The sequence below is a fragment of the Castor canadensis genome, chromosome 4, assembly GCF_047511655.1.
Source record: "Castor canadensis chromosome 4, mCasCan1.hap1v2, whole genome shotgun sequence".
Taxonomy (NCBI): Eukaryota; Metazoa; Chordata; class Mammalia; order Rodentia; family Castoridae; genus Castor; species Castor canadensis.
Window position 1 is genome coordinate 84,627,889 of NC_133389.1, and position 19,842 is coordinate 84,647,730.

The 19,842-nt window shown below is 39.6% G+C and overlaps 1 protein-coding gene across 1 annotated transcript in view; it reads right to left on the reverse strand.

The window, feature by feature from the left end:
• The window catches only part of LOC109691844 (5-hydroxytryptamine receptor 5B), a 49,908-nt gene continuing 30,066 nt past the window's right edge, over positions 1–19,842 (reverse strand). Inside the window, exon 2 of the mRNA XM_074070572.1 lies at positions 1–1,531. Within this exon, the coding sequence (XP_073926673.1) occupies positions 1,196–1,531 (336 nt within the window). The 3' untranslated portion in view covers positions 1–1,195. The remainder of the gene's footprint in view (positions 1,532–19,842) is intronic.

The following is a 19,842-nucleotide window of genomic DNA, read 5'->3' on the forward strand; positions in this document are numbered from 1 at the left end:
GCAGACTTGACTTGAGTTTTGAAAATATATTTGTATGGTTGGCTTACCCTCTTGCCCCACTCTCTCAAGAACATTCCTTGCTGGCTCCAAGGAGGATGAGGGGCACATGGAGCAGGCCACTTCGCCCTAACATGAAGCTTGAAGCTAAGCCCAGAACAGTCCAGCTGAGAGCCGTAAAACCCCAAACAGGCTACAGGCATATGAACAAGAAATTCAGGCTTGTTCTAGGTACTACTGAGATTTGTTAGTTGCATACAATTACTGAGAACATATCTGAAGATTACACAGTGTTTTTCATTCAAGATTATTTATACAACATGAGGTTCTGTTTTACCAACAACCATCATTTTCCTCATATCAGTGTGTGAACAACAAAATGATTTGGAGTCTAGAACAGAATGCCTCAAAAGTATTTTTTATTACACATTCAAGTCAGCATAGTGAAGTAATGGGAAAGTTTGTCATAGTTGCTCTCCCTTGTGGCAAGTAACAGAGAAAAGACTTCACAAGGGGTTCTCAACTCTAGCTACACATTGAAATCATCCCCTAGGGGTGCCAACTTGCTAACTCTATAGAGTGACCTAAGCATACAGCACATCTCACATTGATTTTTTAAAAAAAATCATTGAGATAAAATAATATTAGAATTACCAGACTTTCTCTTTGAGAGTCTGGTTCAGTAGGTGTGGGTTACACTGAATGCTTTTTTAAACAAACCTTCAAGTTATCCTCATCTTGCAAACAGAAATGCTGCCATGTTGGAGATGTGTAAAAAGCTGAGAAAGGTAAGCTGAGTCTGAGGGATAAAGGGGGGACAGTCTCCTGATGGGCCTGAGATACTGTGAGGAACATGGTATTAGACAAAGGGAAGGCAAATTAATTCAGCTCTTGTGTCAGTTCTAACCAATTAGCAGTAGCTACCTAACGTTCTGTCCTGAAGGATTCACAGGTGGAGTTTCTGCTCAATGGGGAAATGTACCATGATCCAATAGCAATGTCTGCCATGTACATAGGTAGAAGGTATAGTTACACACTTGCTGTACATTTGCTGTCCTTGCTGCTTCTATAGTTAAGACCCAGTAGTATGGTTCTCAAAACAATATTAGTATTCTGCTGTGAAGGAAGGCTTCCAGATCAGTGATGGGGGAAATACAAGTTCCCCTCACAATTATACCTATATGTTTTGCCAATCCTTTTATTTCTGCTTGGTAAAGAGACTCTTGAAGGCATTGTTGTAGTTCTTATTAAAAGCTGTATAAATCAGGGGGTTGAAGAAAGAATTGGAGTATCCAAGCCATAGGAATATGCTTTTCCAGATGGGGGGCAGGCTGCAGGCACAGAGAGGGCTGATGAGCTCCGTGAGGAAAAAGGGGATCCAGCATAGCACAAACACACCAATCAAAATCCCCACCATCACGGCTGCTCGCTTCTCCTTCTGTTCCCTCCATGAGTCTCCACTCGCCTGAAAGGTCATGGTTGCTCGGCAACGTGCTGTGAACACCATCTCAGTCTCATGAGGTGCCTCCTTCACCTTGGAGCAAAGGAAATGTGGAATTAAAAAACAAATAGAACAAGCAAAAAAAATGAACAAACTAAAAAATCAACACTTCTTAGAGCAATGAGGTCACAAGGTTAAATGCTGTTCCTAAGCTAGGAAAGACAGGTGAATCCAGAGAATTACAGCTTGCCAAAAAAGAAACCCACAAGCAGAAACCACTGCAGGATAAGAAAACATAAAATGTAATTGACAAATTGCTGCAGGCTCAGTGTGGACAAATCAGAGTTAAAAGCTACAAGAGGACCCAGTCATTGAAGGAGGTGGAAATTGACAGTGCACGTTTTTTTCAAGTTTATTGCCTCCCAGAGTTCTACTATGTCCTTATAGTGAATACTGAAAAAATCACTTTGTGCTTCCTGCAGGTGGTAGAAAGGTGAGGAGGATCCATTTTTAAATACATATCATTCTGTTCTTGGTGACAAAGCCTATGCTCATGAGAAAATAATTTACCAGAGCCAAATCTACCTGGGGGAAGGGAAATACCCAAGCCTCCTTTAACCTTCCTGCCCCATCTGAGGGGGAGGTAGACTGAGAATCTCTGGTGAAGTTCGTAGTCCAGGGACACAGACTCCAAAGAGGCTAAATTCTATTTAGAACTACAGAATGCTTCCTGCTCCTAGTTCCTTACCTACTAGATTACTAACAGCCTTTTACCCAGTACATCATGTCCCCTTTTTCAACAAAAAATTGTGAGGCATACTAAAATGCAAAAAGCACAGTTGGAAGAGAACAAGCATCAGAAATATATGGCTATAATGTTGGAATTATTAGATCATAAATTTTTAAAAACTATAAATGCTAAAGGCTTTAACAGGAAAAACAGGCAACATTCAAGAACAGATGGGTAATCTAAGCAAAGAAAGGGTAATTCCAAGAAATAGTAATAAATGCTAGAGACCAGAAACACTGTAACAGAAATAAAGAATGCCTTTAATGGGCTCATTAGTAGACTGAACATAGCTGAGAAAGAATCTCTAAGCTTGAGTCTTTCAAAACTGAACTGCCAAAACAAAAGACTGGGAGAAAAAAAGCTCAGGATTATCCAAGAGCTGTGAGATAGCTACCAAAGGTGTAACGTACATGTCATGAGAATACCAGGAAGAGAAGAGAGTGGAACCAAAACAATATCTGAGCCTTAATTGGTGAAAATTTCCATAATTAATGTCAGCCACCAAACTACCACTCCAAGAAGGTAAAAAAAAAAAAAAAGAATAATGAATGACAACAAAAAAAACCTACACTTAGTCCTATCATACTTAACATCAGAAAAACAAAAATTAAAAAAAAATTTGAAAGATGCCAAGGAAACAAAACATTTTATATAGGAGCAAAGATTAAAAAATATATCTGGCTTCTCAGAAATCATAGAAGCAAGAAGAGAGTGAAGTAAAATATTTAGTGTTGGAGGGGGGAATCCTCCAACTTAGAATTCTTTACTCTATAAAATTATCCTTTATAAATGCAAAATAAGGATTTGCTCAGGCAAAAATTGAGGGATCTGTTTTGCCAATAGACATACTTTGCAAGAAGTATCAAATGAAGTCCTTTAGAAAGAATGAAAAATGTATAGCTTAGAATCTTGGACTCATAAATAAAGAGAATCAGAATGAATAAATGAAGTGAGAATAAAACCTTTTATTTTTTGAGCTACTTGGTAAGTTTGGTTAAAATAATAGTAAATGTTTTTGAAATATATATATATATATATATACACATAAATATACATATGCACTTATCTATAAGTGAAATGAATAGCAGCAATGATGCCAGGATAAGAGAGGAATTAGGATTTTGCTATTATATGGTGCTTATACTAACTGTACTATTATTTGACCATGGACTTGGATTAGCTATACATGTATATTGCAAACTCAAAAGCAACCACTAAAATAAGTAAAGAAAGATGTATACCTGATATGCTAAGGAAGGAGAGAAAATAAAATCATAAAATTCTTAAAACTTCAAAAGGTAGAAAAAAGGGTTAGACTAAAGGAATAAAGAACAAGGAGAATAGGTAGAAAATGGTAACAAATATAATAAATATTATCCCAACTTTGTCAATAATCACCGAATATAAGTAGTCTAAATGCACTACTTAAAACACAGATTGTGGGTGACTATGGTGCAAATACTGTATACTCATGTATGTAAATGGAAAAAATTAAACCTGTTGAGACTATTCTCAGAATGGGGGAGAGGGGATAAAGAGAATGATGGAGGGGATGAATTCAGTTATGATATACCTGATATATTGTAAGAACTTTTGTAAATGCCACAATGTACCTCTAGCACAACAATAATAAAAAATAATATAAAACAAACACTGATTGTCAGAGTGGATCAAAAAACAAGACCAAAATATATGTTATCTACAAGAGACCTACTTTAAATATAAATGCACTTTTAGATTAAAAGGGAGAAAGATACCCCATATGGAAACTAATCAAAAGAAAGTGGGAGTAGAGAAGGAATTCCAAGATGGCGGCTAGAGGTAGGAAGCAGAAAGTGAGCCTCCTATAGTGAAATCCTGGAGAGACGCTGGAGACACACTTTGCAGGTATAATCACCGAGAAAAGGCATAACTTTGACTCCTCCACATCTCCAGCCGGCGCAGAGAATCTCCACTTCACGTTGAACGGAGAACCGAGGAGGGCCCCCGGGGCCGCCAGTGGCCGGCGCCCATACGGCTTGGGAAGACGCGGACCAGGTGAGCTTCGCGGTACCACGGTTCCCCCACAGACAAGCCTGGACCAGAGCAGCATAGGCCCCTGGACAGACTGACCTCCACCCGGGAAAAAAAAAAGAGAAACTGAGTACTAAGCAATAAGAACAGTTAAGACACGCTGGAAAGATGGTGGGGCGCTCTGAGCGCTAAAGATTGGGGGAAGGGAATCCTTCCCGGGACTGTAAATAAACGAGCCGGGCGGGCCGGAGAGGCTCTGGTGGGAGCGGGGCGCGCCCAGCAACCAGGAGCGGGGACGCTTGTGAGAGGAGGGAAGACCCACTTCCCACGTGAACTGTAAATAAACACGCAGGCCTGACAACGCAGGGCAGTGGCACCTTTCCCAGTCCTTGGAAAGGGGAAAGCCTGTGGCAGAGGCTCCCCGCACAGGAGAACTCTGAGCAAACAAAGCTGTGGGACCAGGTGAGTGCTAGCTCACCCCAGAGATCTGCATAAATAACGCCGCCAGCTACAGGCTGAGAGCAGCAGGCAGGCAAGCCACAGTTGCAGATACCACTCTCAGAACTGCCTCCAGACGCTTTTTTTTCTTTTTCTCCCTACCTTTGATGAGAGAACAACTGAATTACACCTGCAAGCCGAAAAACTTACTGAAACTGTATTGCATTTGAACTGGGGACACTTGGTGGGGCTTTTTTTTTTTTTTTTTCTTCTGTGTGAGTGTAGTTTTGTTCTACTTTATGCATCCCCTTTGATGAGACAACTACCGAACAACATCTGAGGCACCAACTCCAGGACTGGAGATTGAGACGGACATCCAAATTATTAAGACTGAAATTGCATTGCATATAAACTTGGAAGTTTTTTGTTTTTTGTTTTTTTTTTAATTTTCTATTTTCCATTTTATTTTAATTCATTTTTATAAATAGATATTACTTTCATATACTTATTTTTTTTTTATCTTTGATTTTCAATCCTCTCTCTGTCTCTCTATTGTCTGTTCAGCTAACTGTCGATTAGTACACTAACACTCCCTGTTTATACCTTTGAAACTCTCTTGTCTGATACCTTGTTCTGCTTTCTCTCTCTTGTCTGTATATTTGTTTCCACCTTTTCTTTAACTTCTTGCTTTCCATCTCGGCTCACTCTTCCATTCTCAATATTACCATTGTTATTATTACAAGCTAGAAAATACTTAATTACACACAGTACAGAGACAGTAACAACACCAAGGACAATGACAGGAAGACAGAAAAAACAAGGAAACCAGTTTCCCCACAGCAAAAAATTAGTACAGGAACCAGAGGGGAATGAAGAGAACAGAAACTCAGATCCAGACTCCAACAAAATGAAGATAAACTATGCCAAAGGACCCAGTGAAGCCCACAAGAATAATTTAAAAGAAGACATACTACAAGTACTCAATGAGAATTTTATAGAGATGATACTGGATAGGGTCAACCAAAATGTACAGGAGACACTCAGGAAATTCCAAGACAATAAAAATAGAGAATTTGAAAAAGCAAAAGAAGAAATAAAGGACACCATAGAAGCACTGTATAAACACCAAAGTGAAAGAGAGAACACAATGAATAAATGGATAAATGAACTCAGGACAAAAATAGACAACAATAAAGAAGAAAACTGCCAGGATATGGAAAACCTCAGAAACAAGAATGAAACAGAACTGCAAAACAAAATGGAAGGCCAATCCAGCAGAATAGAACAAACAGAAGACAGAATCTCAGAACTTGAAGATGAAATGGTAATTAAAGGAAAAACCAAAGAACTATTAATTAAACAACTCAAGACATGTGAAAAGAAAGTACAAGAACTCACTGACTCCATCAAAAGACCAAACTTGAGAATCATGAGCATCGAAGAAGGAGAAGAGGTGCAAGCAAAGGGAATGCGTAATATATTCAACAAAATAATAACGGAAAATTTCCCAAATCTAGAGAAAGATATTCCCATACAAATGCAAGAGGCCTCCAGGACACCAAACAGACCAGATCAAAATAGAACTACTCCATGACATATCATCATTAAAACAACAAGTTCAGAAACTAAGGAAAGAATATTGAAGGCTGTAAGAGAGAAAAAACAAGTAACATACAAAGGTAAACCCATCAAAATCACAGCAGACTTCTCAACAGAAACATTAAAAGCAAGAAGAGCGTGGGGTGAGATCTTCCGGGCACTGAATGAAAATAACTTCAACCCCAGGATACTCTACCCAGCAAAGCTATCATTCAAAATAGATGGAGCAATAAAAGTCTTCCATGATAAGCAGAAACTAAAACAATATGTGACCACAAAGCCACCATTACAAAAGATTCTGCAAGGGATCCTGCACACAGAAAGTGACACCCAACTTAACCATGAAAAGGCAGGCAGCACCAAACCACAGGATAAGAAAAAGCAAGACAGTAGAGAGTAACATCAAGTTAGGTACACACAATCAAACCTTCAAACAACTAAGATAACTAAATGGCAGGAATCACCACATACCTATCAGTACTAACACTTAATGTTAATGGACTTAATTCACCCATCAAAAGACACCGTTTGACAAAATGGATTAAAAAATAAGATCCAACAATTTGTTGCTTACAGGAGACTCATCTCACCGACAGAAATAAGCATATGCTTAGGATGAAAGGCTGGAAGAAGATTTACCAAGCCAATGGCCCCCGAAAACAAGCAGGAGTAGCAATACTTATCTCTGACAAAGTAGACTTCAAACCTACATTGATCAAACGTGATAAAGAAGGACATTCCATACTAATAAAAGGGGAAATAGACCAAAAGGAAATAATAATCATCAATCTGTACGCACCCAATGTCAACGCACCCAATTTCATCAAACATACCCTGAAAGACCTAAAAGCATATGTAAACGCCAACACAGTGGTTGTGGGAGACTTTAACACTCCATTATCATCAATAGATAGGTCATCCAAACAAAAACTCAATAAAGAAATCCAAGATCTAAAATATGCAATAGATCAAGTGGACCTAGTAGATGTCTACAGAACATTTCATCCAACCTCTACACAATATACATTCTTCTCAACAGCCCATGGAACCTTCTCCAAAATAGATCATATCCTAGGGCACAAAGCAAGCCTCAGCAAATATAAGAAAATAGAAATAATACCGTGCATACTATCTGACCACAATGCAGTAAAAGTAGAACTCAACAACAAAAGTAAAGACAAAAAACATGCAAACAGCTGGAAACTAAATAACTCATTACTTAATGAAGAATGGATCATCGATGCAATAAAAGAGGAAATTAAAAAGTTCCTAGAAGTCAATGAAAATGAAAACACAATCTACCGGAACCTATGGGACACAGCTAAGGCAGTCTTGAGTGGAAAGTTTATAGCCATGAGTGCATATATTAAAAAGATTGAAAGATCCCAAATCAATGACCTAATGATACATCTCAAACTCCTAGAAAAACAAGAACAAGCAAATCCCAAAACAAATAGAAGGAGAGAAATAATAAAAATAAGAGCTGAAATCAATGAAATAGAAACCAAAAAAACCATACAAAGAATTAATGAAACAAAAAGTTGGTTCTTTGAAAAAATAAACAAGATCGATAGACCCCTGGCAAACCTGACTAAAATGAGGAGAGAAAAAACCCAAATTAGTAGAATCAGGAATGCAAAAGGGGAGATAACAACAAACACCATGGAAGTCCAGGAAATCATCAGAGACTACTTTGAGAACCTATATTCAAATAAATTTGAAAATCTAAAAGAAATGGACAGATTTCTAGATACATATGATCATCCAAAACTGAACCAAGAGGAAATTAATCACCTGAATAGACCTATAACACAAAATGAAATTGAAGCAGCAATCAAGAGTCTCCCCAAAAAGAAAAGTCCAGGACCTGATGGATTCTCTGCTGAATTCTATCAGACCTTTAAAGAAGAACTGATACCAACCCTCCTTAAACTGTTCCATGAAATAGAAAGGGAAGGAAAGCTGCCAAACACATTTTATGAAGCCAGTATTACACTTATCCCAAAACCAGGCAAAGACATCTCCAAAAAGGAGAACTATAGGCCAATCTCTTTAATGAACATTGATGCAAAAATCCTCAACAAAATAATGGCAAATCGAATTCAGCAACACATCAAAAAGATTATTCACCACGACCAGGTAGGCTTCATCCCAGGGATGCAGGGGTGGTTCAACATACGAAAATCAATAAACGTAATAAACCACATTAACAGAAGCAAAGACAAAAACCACTTGATCATCTCAATAGATGCAGAAAAAGCCTTTGATAAGATCCAACATCATTTCATGATAAAAGCTCTAAGAAAACTAGGAATAGAAGGAAAGTTCCTCAACATTATAAAAGCTATATATGACAAACCTACAGCCAGCATTATACTTAACGGAGAAAAATTAAAACCATTCCCTCTAAAATCAGGAACCAGACAAGGATGCCCACTATCTCCACTCCTATTCAACATAGTACTGGAATTCCTAGCCAGAGCAATTAGGCAAGAAGAAGGAATAAAAGGAATACAAATAGGTAAAGAAACTGTCAAAATATCCCTGTTTGCAGACGACATGATCCTATACCTTAAAGACCCAAAAAACTCTACTCAGAAGCTTCTAGACATCATCAATAGCTATAGCAAGGTAGCAGGATATAAAATCAACATAGAAAAATCATTAGCATTTCTATACACTAATAATGAACAAACTGAAAAAGAATATATGAAAACAATTCCATTTACAATAGCCTCAAAAAAAATCAAATACCTAGGTGTAAACCTAACAAAAGATGTGAATGACCTCTACAAGGAAAACTATACACTTCTGAAGAAAGAGACTGAGGAAGACTATAGAAAGTGGAGAGATCTCCCATGCTCATGGATTGGTAGAATCAACATAGTAAAAATGTCGATACTCCCCAAAGTAATCTACATGTTTAATGCAATTCCCATCAAAATTCCAATGACATTCATTAAAGAGATTGAAAAATCTACTGTGAAATTTATATGGAAACACAAGAGGCCACGAATAGCCAAGGCAATACTCAGTCAAAAGAACAATGCAGGAGGTATCACAATACCTGACTTCAAACTATATTACAAAGCAATAACAATAAAAACAGCATGGTACTGGCACAAAAACAGACATGAAGACCAGTGGAACAGAATAGAGGATCCAGATATGAAGCCACACAACTATAAGCAACTTATCTTTGACAAAGGAGCTAAAAATATACGATGGAGAAATAGCAGCCTCTTCAACAAAAACTGCTGGGAAAACTGGTTAGCAGTCTGCAAAAAACTGAAACTAGATCCATGTATATCACCCTATACCAAGATTAACTCAAAATGGATCAAGGATCTTAATATCAGACCCCAAACTCTTAAGTTGATACAAGAAAGAGTAGGAAATACTCTGGAGTTAGTAGGTATAGGTAAGAACTTTCTCAATGAAACCCCAGCAGCACAGCAACTAAGAGATAGCATAGATAAATGGGACCTCATAAAACTAAAAAGCTTCTGTTCATCAAAAGAAATGGTCTCTAAACTGAAGAGAACACCCACAGAGTGGGAGAAAATATTTGCCAATTATACATCAGACAAAGGACTGATAACCAGAATATACAGGGAACTTAAAAAACTAAATTCTCCCAAAACTAATGAACCAATAAAGAAATGGGCATGTGAACTAAACAGAACTTTCTCAAAAGAAGAAATTCAAATGGCCAGAAAACACATGAAAAAATGCTCACCATCTCTAGCAATAAAGGAAATGCAAATTAAAACCACACTAAGATTCCACCTCACCCCTGTTAGAATAGCCATCATCAGCAACACCACCACCAACAGGTGTTGGTGAGGATGCGGGGAAAAAGGAACCCTCTTACACTGTTGGTGGGAATGTAGACTAGTACAACCACTCTGGAAAAAAATTTGGAGGCTACTTAAAAAGCTGGACATCGATCTACCATTTGATCCAGCAATACCACTCTTGGGGATATACCCAAAAGACTGTTACTCCAGAGGCACCTGCACATCCATGTTTATTGCGGCACTATTCACAATAGCCAAGTTATGGAAACAGCCAAGATGCCCCAGCACTGACGAATGGATTAAGAAAATGTGGTATCTATACACAATGGAATTTTATGCAGCCATGAAGAAGAACGAAATGTTATCATTCGCTGGTAAATGGATGGAATTGGAGAACATCATTCTGAGTGAGGTTAGCCTGGCCCAAAAGACCAAAAATCGTATGTTCTCCCTCATATGTGGACATTAGATCAAGGGCAAACACAACAAGGGGATTGGACTATGAGCACATGATAAAAGCGAGAGCACACAAGGGAGGGGTGAGGATAGGTAAGACACCTAAAAAACTAGCTAGCATTTGTTGCCCTTAACGCAGAGAAACTAAAGCAGATACCTTAAAGCAACTGAGGCCAATAGGAAAAGGGGACCAGGAACTAGAGAAAAGGTTAGATCAAAAAGAATTAACCTAGAAGGTAACACCCACGCACAGGAAATCAATGTGAGTCAATGCCCTGTATAGCTATCCTTATCTCAACCAGCAAAACCCCTTGTTCCTTCCTATTATTGCTTATACTCTCTCTACAACAAAATTAGAGATAAGGGCAAAACAGTTTCTGCTGGGTATTGAGGGGGGGGAGTGGGAGGGGGTGGAGTGGGTGGTAAGGGAGGGGGTGGGGGCAGGGGGGAGAAATGAACCAAGCCTTGTATGCACATATGAATAATAAAAGAAAAATGAAAAAAAAAATTAAAAAAAAAAGAAAAAAAGTGGGAGTAGCTATTAGTTTCAGACTTCCAAATAAGGCAATCTAGGGATTCAGAGAAGCATTACATGATAATAGGATCAATGCTCCCAAGAAGACTTAATAATCGCTAATATGTATAGAGCATCAAAATACACAAGGCAAAAACTGGTAGAACTGCAAGGAGAAATAGATGAATCCGGCATTGGATTTGGAGACTTCAACAGCTCTCTATAAGAACTGGCAGATTCATCAGGCAGAAAATCAGTAAGGACGTAGCTGAACTCAACTGTACCATCAATCGTGAATATAACTGACAACTATAGACTACTTCATCCACCAACAGCAGATTATACATTCTCCAGCTTACATAGACCATTCAGCAAGATAGACCACATGGACCATAAAGCACACCTTAACAAATTTAAAAGAATAGAAATTATACAGTACCTGGTCTCAAATGTCAATAGAATTAAAACTTGAAATTAATAACAGAAGGATAGTTTGAAAATCCCCCAAAATGTGGGGAAATACTTCTAAACAGAAATCAAAGAAGAGAACTCAAGAACTTAAAAATATTTCAACTAAGTAAAAACGAGACATCAAAATGTTTGCGATGCAGCAAAAACTATACTTAGAGGAGAATTTATAGCATCGAATGTGTATAATAGGAAAGAAACATATCTAAAATCATTATTCTAAGTTTCCACCTCAAGTAACTAGAAGGAAAAAGGAGCAAATTAAGTACAAAGTAAGAAGAAAAAAAGAAGAAATCGGTGCTTATAACTGAAAACCAATGGAGAAAATCAATGAATCCAAAATCTGTTTCTTTGAAAAGATGTTTGGGGTTTTTTGTTTTTTTTTTTTTAAAAAGCCTCAAGACAGGCTAAGAGGGAAAATGACACAAATTGATATTAAAAAAGTGATAGGACACCACTACAAATTCCAGAGACATTAAACAGGTAAGTGAGTACTATGAGCAACATTGCCTACAAATAAGATAACCTAATGAAATGGACCAATCTCTTGAAAGACACAAGCTGCCAAAAATCATGCAATAAGAAGTAGATGATCTAAATAAGCTTCTATTAAAAACAAATTAATAACCTTCCAAAACAGAAAGCTCTAGATTCAGATGGGTTCACTGGCTAATTCTACTAAATATTAATTCTCTGTAATCTCTTTCAAAGATAGAGGCAGAGGGTGGAGTGTACTTTCAAACATTCTGTGAGACCAACATTACCCTAATGCCAAAGCCCGACAGGTATTACTGGAAAACTACCAGCAACATTTCTTATGAACACATGCAAAAAAAAATCAGGTATTAGCAATTTGAATGCAACAGTGTACAAAAAAATTATACACTATAACTAAGTGGGATTTATCCCAGGTATGCAAGGCTAGTTCCACATTCCAAAATCAATTAAGGTGATCCATCACATCAATAAGATGAAGAAAAATCACACGGCCACAGCAATAGAAGGAGAAAAGAATTTGACAAACTCCAACACCGTCATTCATGCTAAAAATTTTCAATGAATGAATAGAGGGAAATGTCCTCAACTTGATACAGAATAGCTACCAAAAACAACAATAACAACAAAAAACCCTATGGCTAACATATTTAATGATGAGAAACTAGTTTTCCCACAAATATCAGTAACAATGCAAGTATCTGTACTTACCATGGCTTTCCAGCAGTGTATTCAAAGTCTTAACTAAGGTAATAAGACAAAAAAAGTAAACAGATTTGGAAGGAAGAAATAAAATGCTTACAGATGACAAAGAAAACCTGAACGAATCAACAAAAACCTTAGAACTAATAATTGATTATATCAAGGTTTATGGATGTAAAGTTAATACAAAAAAGTTATATACCAATCATGAACACATAGAATTTGAAAATAAAAACACAGTATCATTTACATTAGCATCTAACTGCAAGACTAAGCAAAGAATCAAGTGAATAAGTGTGTCCATTCTATCCAACTTAATCTATAAATTTAGAACAATCCCAACCAAAATCCCAGAAAGTTATTTAGAGAATATTAGCAAATTAATTCTGAAGTTTGTATGGAGAATCGAAAGACTCAGAATAGCCCAACACAATAATGAAGGAGAACAAAGTGGGAGGACTGACATGACCCAATTTCAAGACATACAATAAAGCTACAGTAATCAAGACAGTGTTGTACTGATGAAAGAACAGGCAAATACAGAATATCAGTGGAGCAGAATAGAGAGCCAGAAATAGCCTCATATAAGTACAGTCAACTGATCTCTGACAAAGGGACAAAGGCATCACATTGGATGAAAGATGGTCTTTTCAACATAAAGTACCAGAACCACTGGACATCCAGAGGATGTTTGTAATGTCTAGGTCTATAATGGATATAGACCTAGAACTAGTACCCTTCACAAAAAAATTAACTGGAAATGGATCATAATCTGAATGCAAAGCAAAAACATAAAGTTCTTAGAAGACAATATAGGAGAAAATCTTCATTGATCTTGGGTTTGATGATGATTTTTTAGATGCAACATCAAAGGCAATTAAAAAGGAATTGATATACTAAATTTCATTAAAATTCAAGTTTTCTGTTCTGTCAAAAACTCTGTCAAGAGGACTGAAAACAAGCCATAGTCTAAAGGAATATGTTTGACAAAGATACATTAGGATAAAAGACTATTATCCAAAATATACAAAGAAATCTTAAAACTCAAGAGTAAGAATACATAACAACCTGTTTTGAAAATGGGCCAAAAACCTTATAGACATCCCAAGAAAATATACATGTCATAAAAGCTTATGAAAGATCTTTCACATCATATCATCAGATAAATGCAAATCAAAACAAGCCACTATTACATCTATTACAGTGGTCAAAATCCAGAACACTGACAACAAATTCTGGCTAGAATATAGAGCAACAGTAAATTATTCATTGCTGGTGGGAATGCAAAAGGGTACAACCACCTTAGAAGATTCTTACAAAATTAAACCTACTCTGTACCACACAATCCAGCAATTGTGCTTCATGGTATTTATCCAAAAGAAATGGAAGCTTATGTTCATGCAAAATCCTGCACAGGAATTTATTTATGTAGCTTTATTTATAATTGCCAACATTTGGGAGCAACCAAGATGCCTTTCAGTAGGTAAATACATAAATTCCAGACAATGGAATATTATTCAGTTTTAAAAAGAAATGAACTACTGAGCCATGAAAAGTCATGGAGGAAACTTAATACCTATCAGCTAAGTGAAAAAAAAAAATCTAAATGGCTATGCTGCATGATTCCAACTATATGGCATTATAGAGACAAGAGAAAAAAAAATCAGTGATTGCCAGAGACTGGAACAAATGGGCAGAGCATAAAGGATTTTCAGGGCAGTGAAATTATTCTGTATGATACCACAGTGGTGGACTCATGCCATTATACATTTCTCCAAACTCAGAATGTTCAACACAGAGAGTGAACCTGAATGTGAATTACGGACTTTTGAGTGTTAATGATTTTCAGTGTGTGGAGATGTTGATAGTGAGGAGGCTGCATGTGTATGGGACAGAAAGTACATGAAGAAATTCTACTGTGTGCCCAGTTTTCTGGTGAAACTAAAACTGCTCTAAAAATAAAATTTATTTATTTAGATAAGTAAAATATAATGCTGTGCAACTAAAACAATATGAGGCTACTCTAGTATTACCCAGTTTTCCAGCTTCATTCAAGAAATATTTGTATAGAATGTAGCTCAGTGGGAGAGCACTTGCCTACCATGCACTAAGCTTAAACCCTAGCACCATCAATAACTAACTAACTAACTAACTAAATAAATAAATATGTATACCATGAGCCATCAAAAAACCATTAGATGAAAAAGTAACTGAAAATGTAGGTTAAGGTAAGGTGTAAAGATTCTTCAGGAAACAGAATAAAAGTCCTCACAACGCCAAATAATAACAGTGGGAGCCTTGGTATCAAAACCAGACTTGAGCCTCTGATCTGCCTTTCCAAGCCTGCTCCCCATCTATGATGTGGAATGATTAAAGTTCTCTCCCCCCACATGAGCAGACTGCCAGGGAGATGAATTGTGAATGCATAGTTGGTACCTAGCACAACCCCTGACACATGCAGCCACACATTTCATATGCACAGAGAGGGCTGGGATTGGAACCACCTATAGAACAGACCCAGTCCTGGCCTTCACATTAGAGAAACATTAACATTGCAACATTGTATAATTACTGTGGTAAAAGCATTCAGTGTATATTCAGTGTGATAATTCTGCTTTGTCTAGCTTTAAAAGAAACTGCAAATGCCTTTGGGTCCATAACTAGCTACTATTCCTGCTTGTCCTGTTCTCTGGTTAACTCTTGTTTAACCCCCTTAGACTTCAGAGTAGCCTTCTCTGACCCTCTGAACTCAGTCTAGGCTCCATGTTTTGTTGCCATATTTTCCTTTTTTGCAGCAATTTGTGTGATTATGTGTGTGATGTCAGTTCTTCCCTTCCTCTCTCAATCTTAAGGAAGGAAGTGTATCTCCATAGAACCACTACCCGGAATCAGCAACCTTGCTTGGTAGTGCCCAGGAATACAGTGGATTGCATCTGTGTTTCTCTTCCTCTTCAGAATGCTGTCAGTCTTCACAACAGACACTGCTGAATGTACAGAGGCAAAAATCTCCCAGGCAATGATTGTGTCCTGCTCTTCTCCCAGACACAATGATGCAGGAGGAGGAAAAGAACAGAAACAGACAGGCCTGCATTCTGATAAGAAGAGATAGCATAGCAGAAAGATAAAACCTAAAGAATCCAAACTAGTCACATAGCACTAGTGGTAGCAGGGCACTAGCACTAGGGTGAAGTAGCCTATAGGATTGCATATAACCATATATAGGATAAACTTTGTTTTTATTTATTTTATTGCCTCTGTAACCTGCTTGCAAGAGTATATAAGGTGATACTCCTTTGTTCTAGGGGCTCAGCCTTTGGACACGGGTCCTCTGAGTCTGTGCCAACACAATAAAACATTGCCTCCTTGCTTCAAGTATCCCATGTCTCTGTTCAAGTTTCCCATAACATTTCTTGGGGGTTCTTCTGGGATAGCAGAAACAGTGGTTTTTCACCTTGTCACCAGCTGTGTCCTCTGGACCACCAGGAGAAGAGGTCCCACCAAGCGCAACACAGTTTGATCTGGAGGAGGGACTCTTCCTCCCAGTGAGTGGGGTGAGGGCCTTGGACGCACAACAGTATCTGGTGAGGCACAGGAACCAGTGAGGGGAATGCCACCCGTCAGACTGGTAAGAACTTGGGTTCCAACTCAGGCCTGCCTCGGGAGGCAGAAGGGAGGTCTGATCAACTCTCAGTGAGATACCCTAGTAACTGCCTTTGGGGGTGAAACTGTGTCTCTCAGGTTCAGGGAACAGGTGGAAGTACCGTGCTGTGTGAGACTATGTGAAAGTGAGAGCCTGAGATGCAGCCAGCTGTGAAGTGAGTGCAGAGTCCCAATCTGTAGGTCCATGGTGAACTCATGCCAAAGGGTGAGCCCTAACAGGGCCTCCAGTCTGGGGTTTATATGGATTCACTTCAACCAAAGAGACACCTAAATCCCTGTGAGGGAAGTGGCCAGAGATGGACAAAGGCGGTGAGGACCCTGTGTAGGTGCAGTTCCTGGCCAGACAACAGAGTCCAGGTCACCAATAAGGGGCACGTACTATTCTCCCTTGTGTGTCGAAGAAGAAGCCCCCTTTACCTCTCCTCCATCCCCATCCCCCCCACCTTGTGTCTGTCTTGCTGTCTGGTAACAGGAGGAGATGCGTGGAAATTGGAGTAAGAACACTCCCTTGGAGTGTGTGGTTAAAAACTTTAAAAAGGGATTTAATAGAGACTATGGAGTTAAATTAACTCCTAACAAGCTTATGGCCCTTTGTGAAGTAGATTGGTCTGCTGTTGGTGTAGGGTGATCCCCAGAAGGGTCACTGGATAAAACTGTGGTTAGTGAAATTTATAGGGTAATTGTAGGAAGGTCTGGGCAACTAGATCAATTTCCCTATATCCTGCTGGCAGGATGCTGTCCTCAGTCAGCCCACATGGCTAACGCCCTATCTGGGAGAGGCCTGTAGAATTAGGGTGGCTGCAACTTCCAAGTGTAGAGAGAAAACAAAGGAGCCTATAATGGCTGAGGAACCCAAGGAAATACCCCTGTCGTATGTGCCACTTTATCTACCTCTGCCATCAGTACCCAGTTGTGCAACCCCACCTCTGATGCTGGATGGGGAAGCTCAAGGGACAGTTACACCTGTAAAATCTGTTCAGAAGCTTCTGGGTCCTCAACTCCCATGACATTCCTGAGCCCTGGACTCCATTCCCACTCTGAGTCCACCTGTGCTCACTCCACATTCCCCACTCAATTGGGAACATCTAACCAGTCTCCTTGAGGACCCCTCCTCTCCTCAGACCCCCTCTACCCTCCAGATGCCCCTGAGGGAAGCTCAGAGCCCCATGTATTATGACCAGGAAGGCCAAATGCAAGGAAGAGGATGGACATTTGTCTATGAGCCCTTCACCACCACAAACCTCGTCAACTGGGAACATCACACCCCCTCCTTCACAGAAAAGCCTCAGGCCCTGATTTGATGCAGTTTATCATCCAGACTCACAAACCCACCTGGACAGACTGTTGACAGCTTCTTCTGACTTTATTTAATACTGACAAGTGACTCTGTATAACGTTGGCAGCTCTAAAGTGGTTAGAAGATCATGCCCCTGAGTGCACTCTAAGTGCCCAAACATATGCTCAGGCCATTTCCCCAAGAAAGACCCCCACTGGGACCTTAATGATGACTGAGATTACTGGCAACTTGAGCAATATCAGGAGGCTTTACTGGGAGGCATGAAGGAAGGAGGGGAAAGGCCATGAACATGAACAAAACATCAGAAATCCTCCAAGGGCCAGATGAGAGTCCCAGACAGTTCTATGAACATTTGTGTGAAGGCTTCCATTGTTACACCCTCTTTGACCTGGAAGCCACAGAAAATCAGTGGATGATTTACACTGCTCTTGTTGGCCAGGCCTAGGGAGACATAAGGCAAAATTGCAGAAACTGGAGGGATTCACTGGAATGAACACTAGCCAGCTTCTGGAGGAGGCCACAAAGGTTTTTGTCATTTGAAATCAGGGGGCTAGCTGGGAGGCTGATAGGAAGATGAAAAGGAAAGTGGACCTCCTTGCAGCAGCCCCTGCTGGACAGTCAGGTGGGCAATGGTTGAGCTAATCCATGCAAAGGCAGAGGCAATCCCTGAGGATGATGACAAATGCCTCAAAGATACCCCCCAGGGAGGAACTAGAGAGAAATTATTGTGCCTACTGTCATCAGGAAGGGCACTGGAAGAATGAATATTCCCAAATGGCCAGGGACTCCCTAAATGACTCTCAGACCAGAGGCAGAGGCCAGGTTGTTGAAGGAAAATATCAACCCTCCCACAGGGGAGCCAGCCCCAGAGAGGAAAACATTGTCAGTCTGGTAGGCCTGGAAGGCTATAAGGAGGACTAGGACAGACTGGGCTCCATTCTACTGGGCCCCCAGGAGCCTATGGTCTGAATCAAAATAGTGGCCCACCCCATTGATCTTGTGGTGGACATAAGTGCTGAACATTTGTGACCCAAACAGTGGGTCCTCTTTCCAACAAGCATACAACTATTATTGGGGCTACAGAGGACCCAGTCTACCACCCATTCTTAATGACTAGACAATGCAATCTTGGGAGTCATGAAGTTAGGCATGAATTCCTTTATATCCCTGATTGCCTTACAGGCCTGATGGGCAGGGACTTGTTATGCAAACTGAGGGCACAGATAACTTTTGATTTGGATGGCACAGCAGTTTTAAGTTTGAGAGGACCTGAGGCAAAGACTCTAATCCTCACAGTTGTACAAGAAGAGGAATGGCAGCTTATTTCCCTGAAGGGAGGCCTCTTGAGATTCCTGAGCTTCCCTTCAAGATTCCAGGTGTATGGGCTTCTCAGCTGACCAGCATGGCTGCACACTCCTCAAGTACTTAGTTGACTTCCTGCTGGCTGGACCAACTCAGGAGGACTGTATGGAAGGGAAATGCCTTTCCTTTCTTTTTTATGGGAGGCAGGATACAAAGTCTCTAGGAAAAAAGGACCAGATTACCAAAACACTGTCAAATATCTCAATTTTCATCTGTTCCAGGGATAATGCAGGCTCAGCCCTGAGAGGAAACAGGCTGTATGTTCCATCCCAGTCCCTAAGACCCACCAGCAAATCAGAATGTTTTTGGGAGTTTTGCAGGTTTCTGCAAAATCTGGATCCCTGACTACTTCCATTTGGCCAAACCCCTCTATGAAGCCAAAAAGGAGGGAGAATGGGAGTCTTTAGTATGGCGGAAGGAGCAAGAGAAAGCCTTTAAAGAAATCAAGAAGGCATTCACAAATGCCCCTAGCTCTAGGTCTGCCAGATATGGTGAAGCGCTTTTTCCTGTATGTCCATGAGTGAAAGGGAACAGCTATTGGGGTAGTGACTCAGTTACGGGGTCCCTGGCACCATCTGGTGGCTTACTTGTCAAAACAACTTGATGTGTTTTCCACGGCTGTACACCTTGCCTGTGTGCCCTAGCAGCCACCACTGCCCTGGTGACAGAAGCAGACAAGCTCACCCTAAGACAAGAACTCACTGTCTTGAGTTCCTCACTCCATCCTGACACTCATGGAGTATAAGGGAAATTATTGGCTGACCAACTCTTGGGTGGTCAAATATCAGAGTATGCTATGTGAAAATCTGC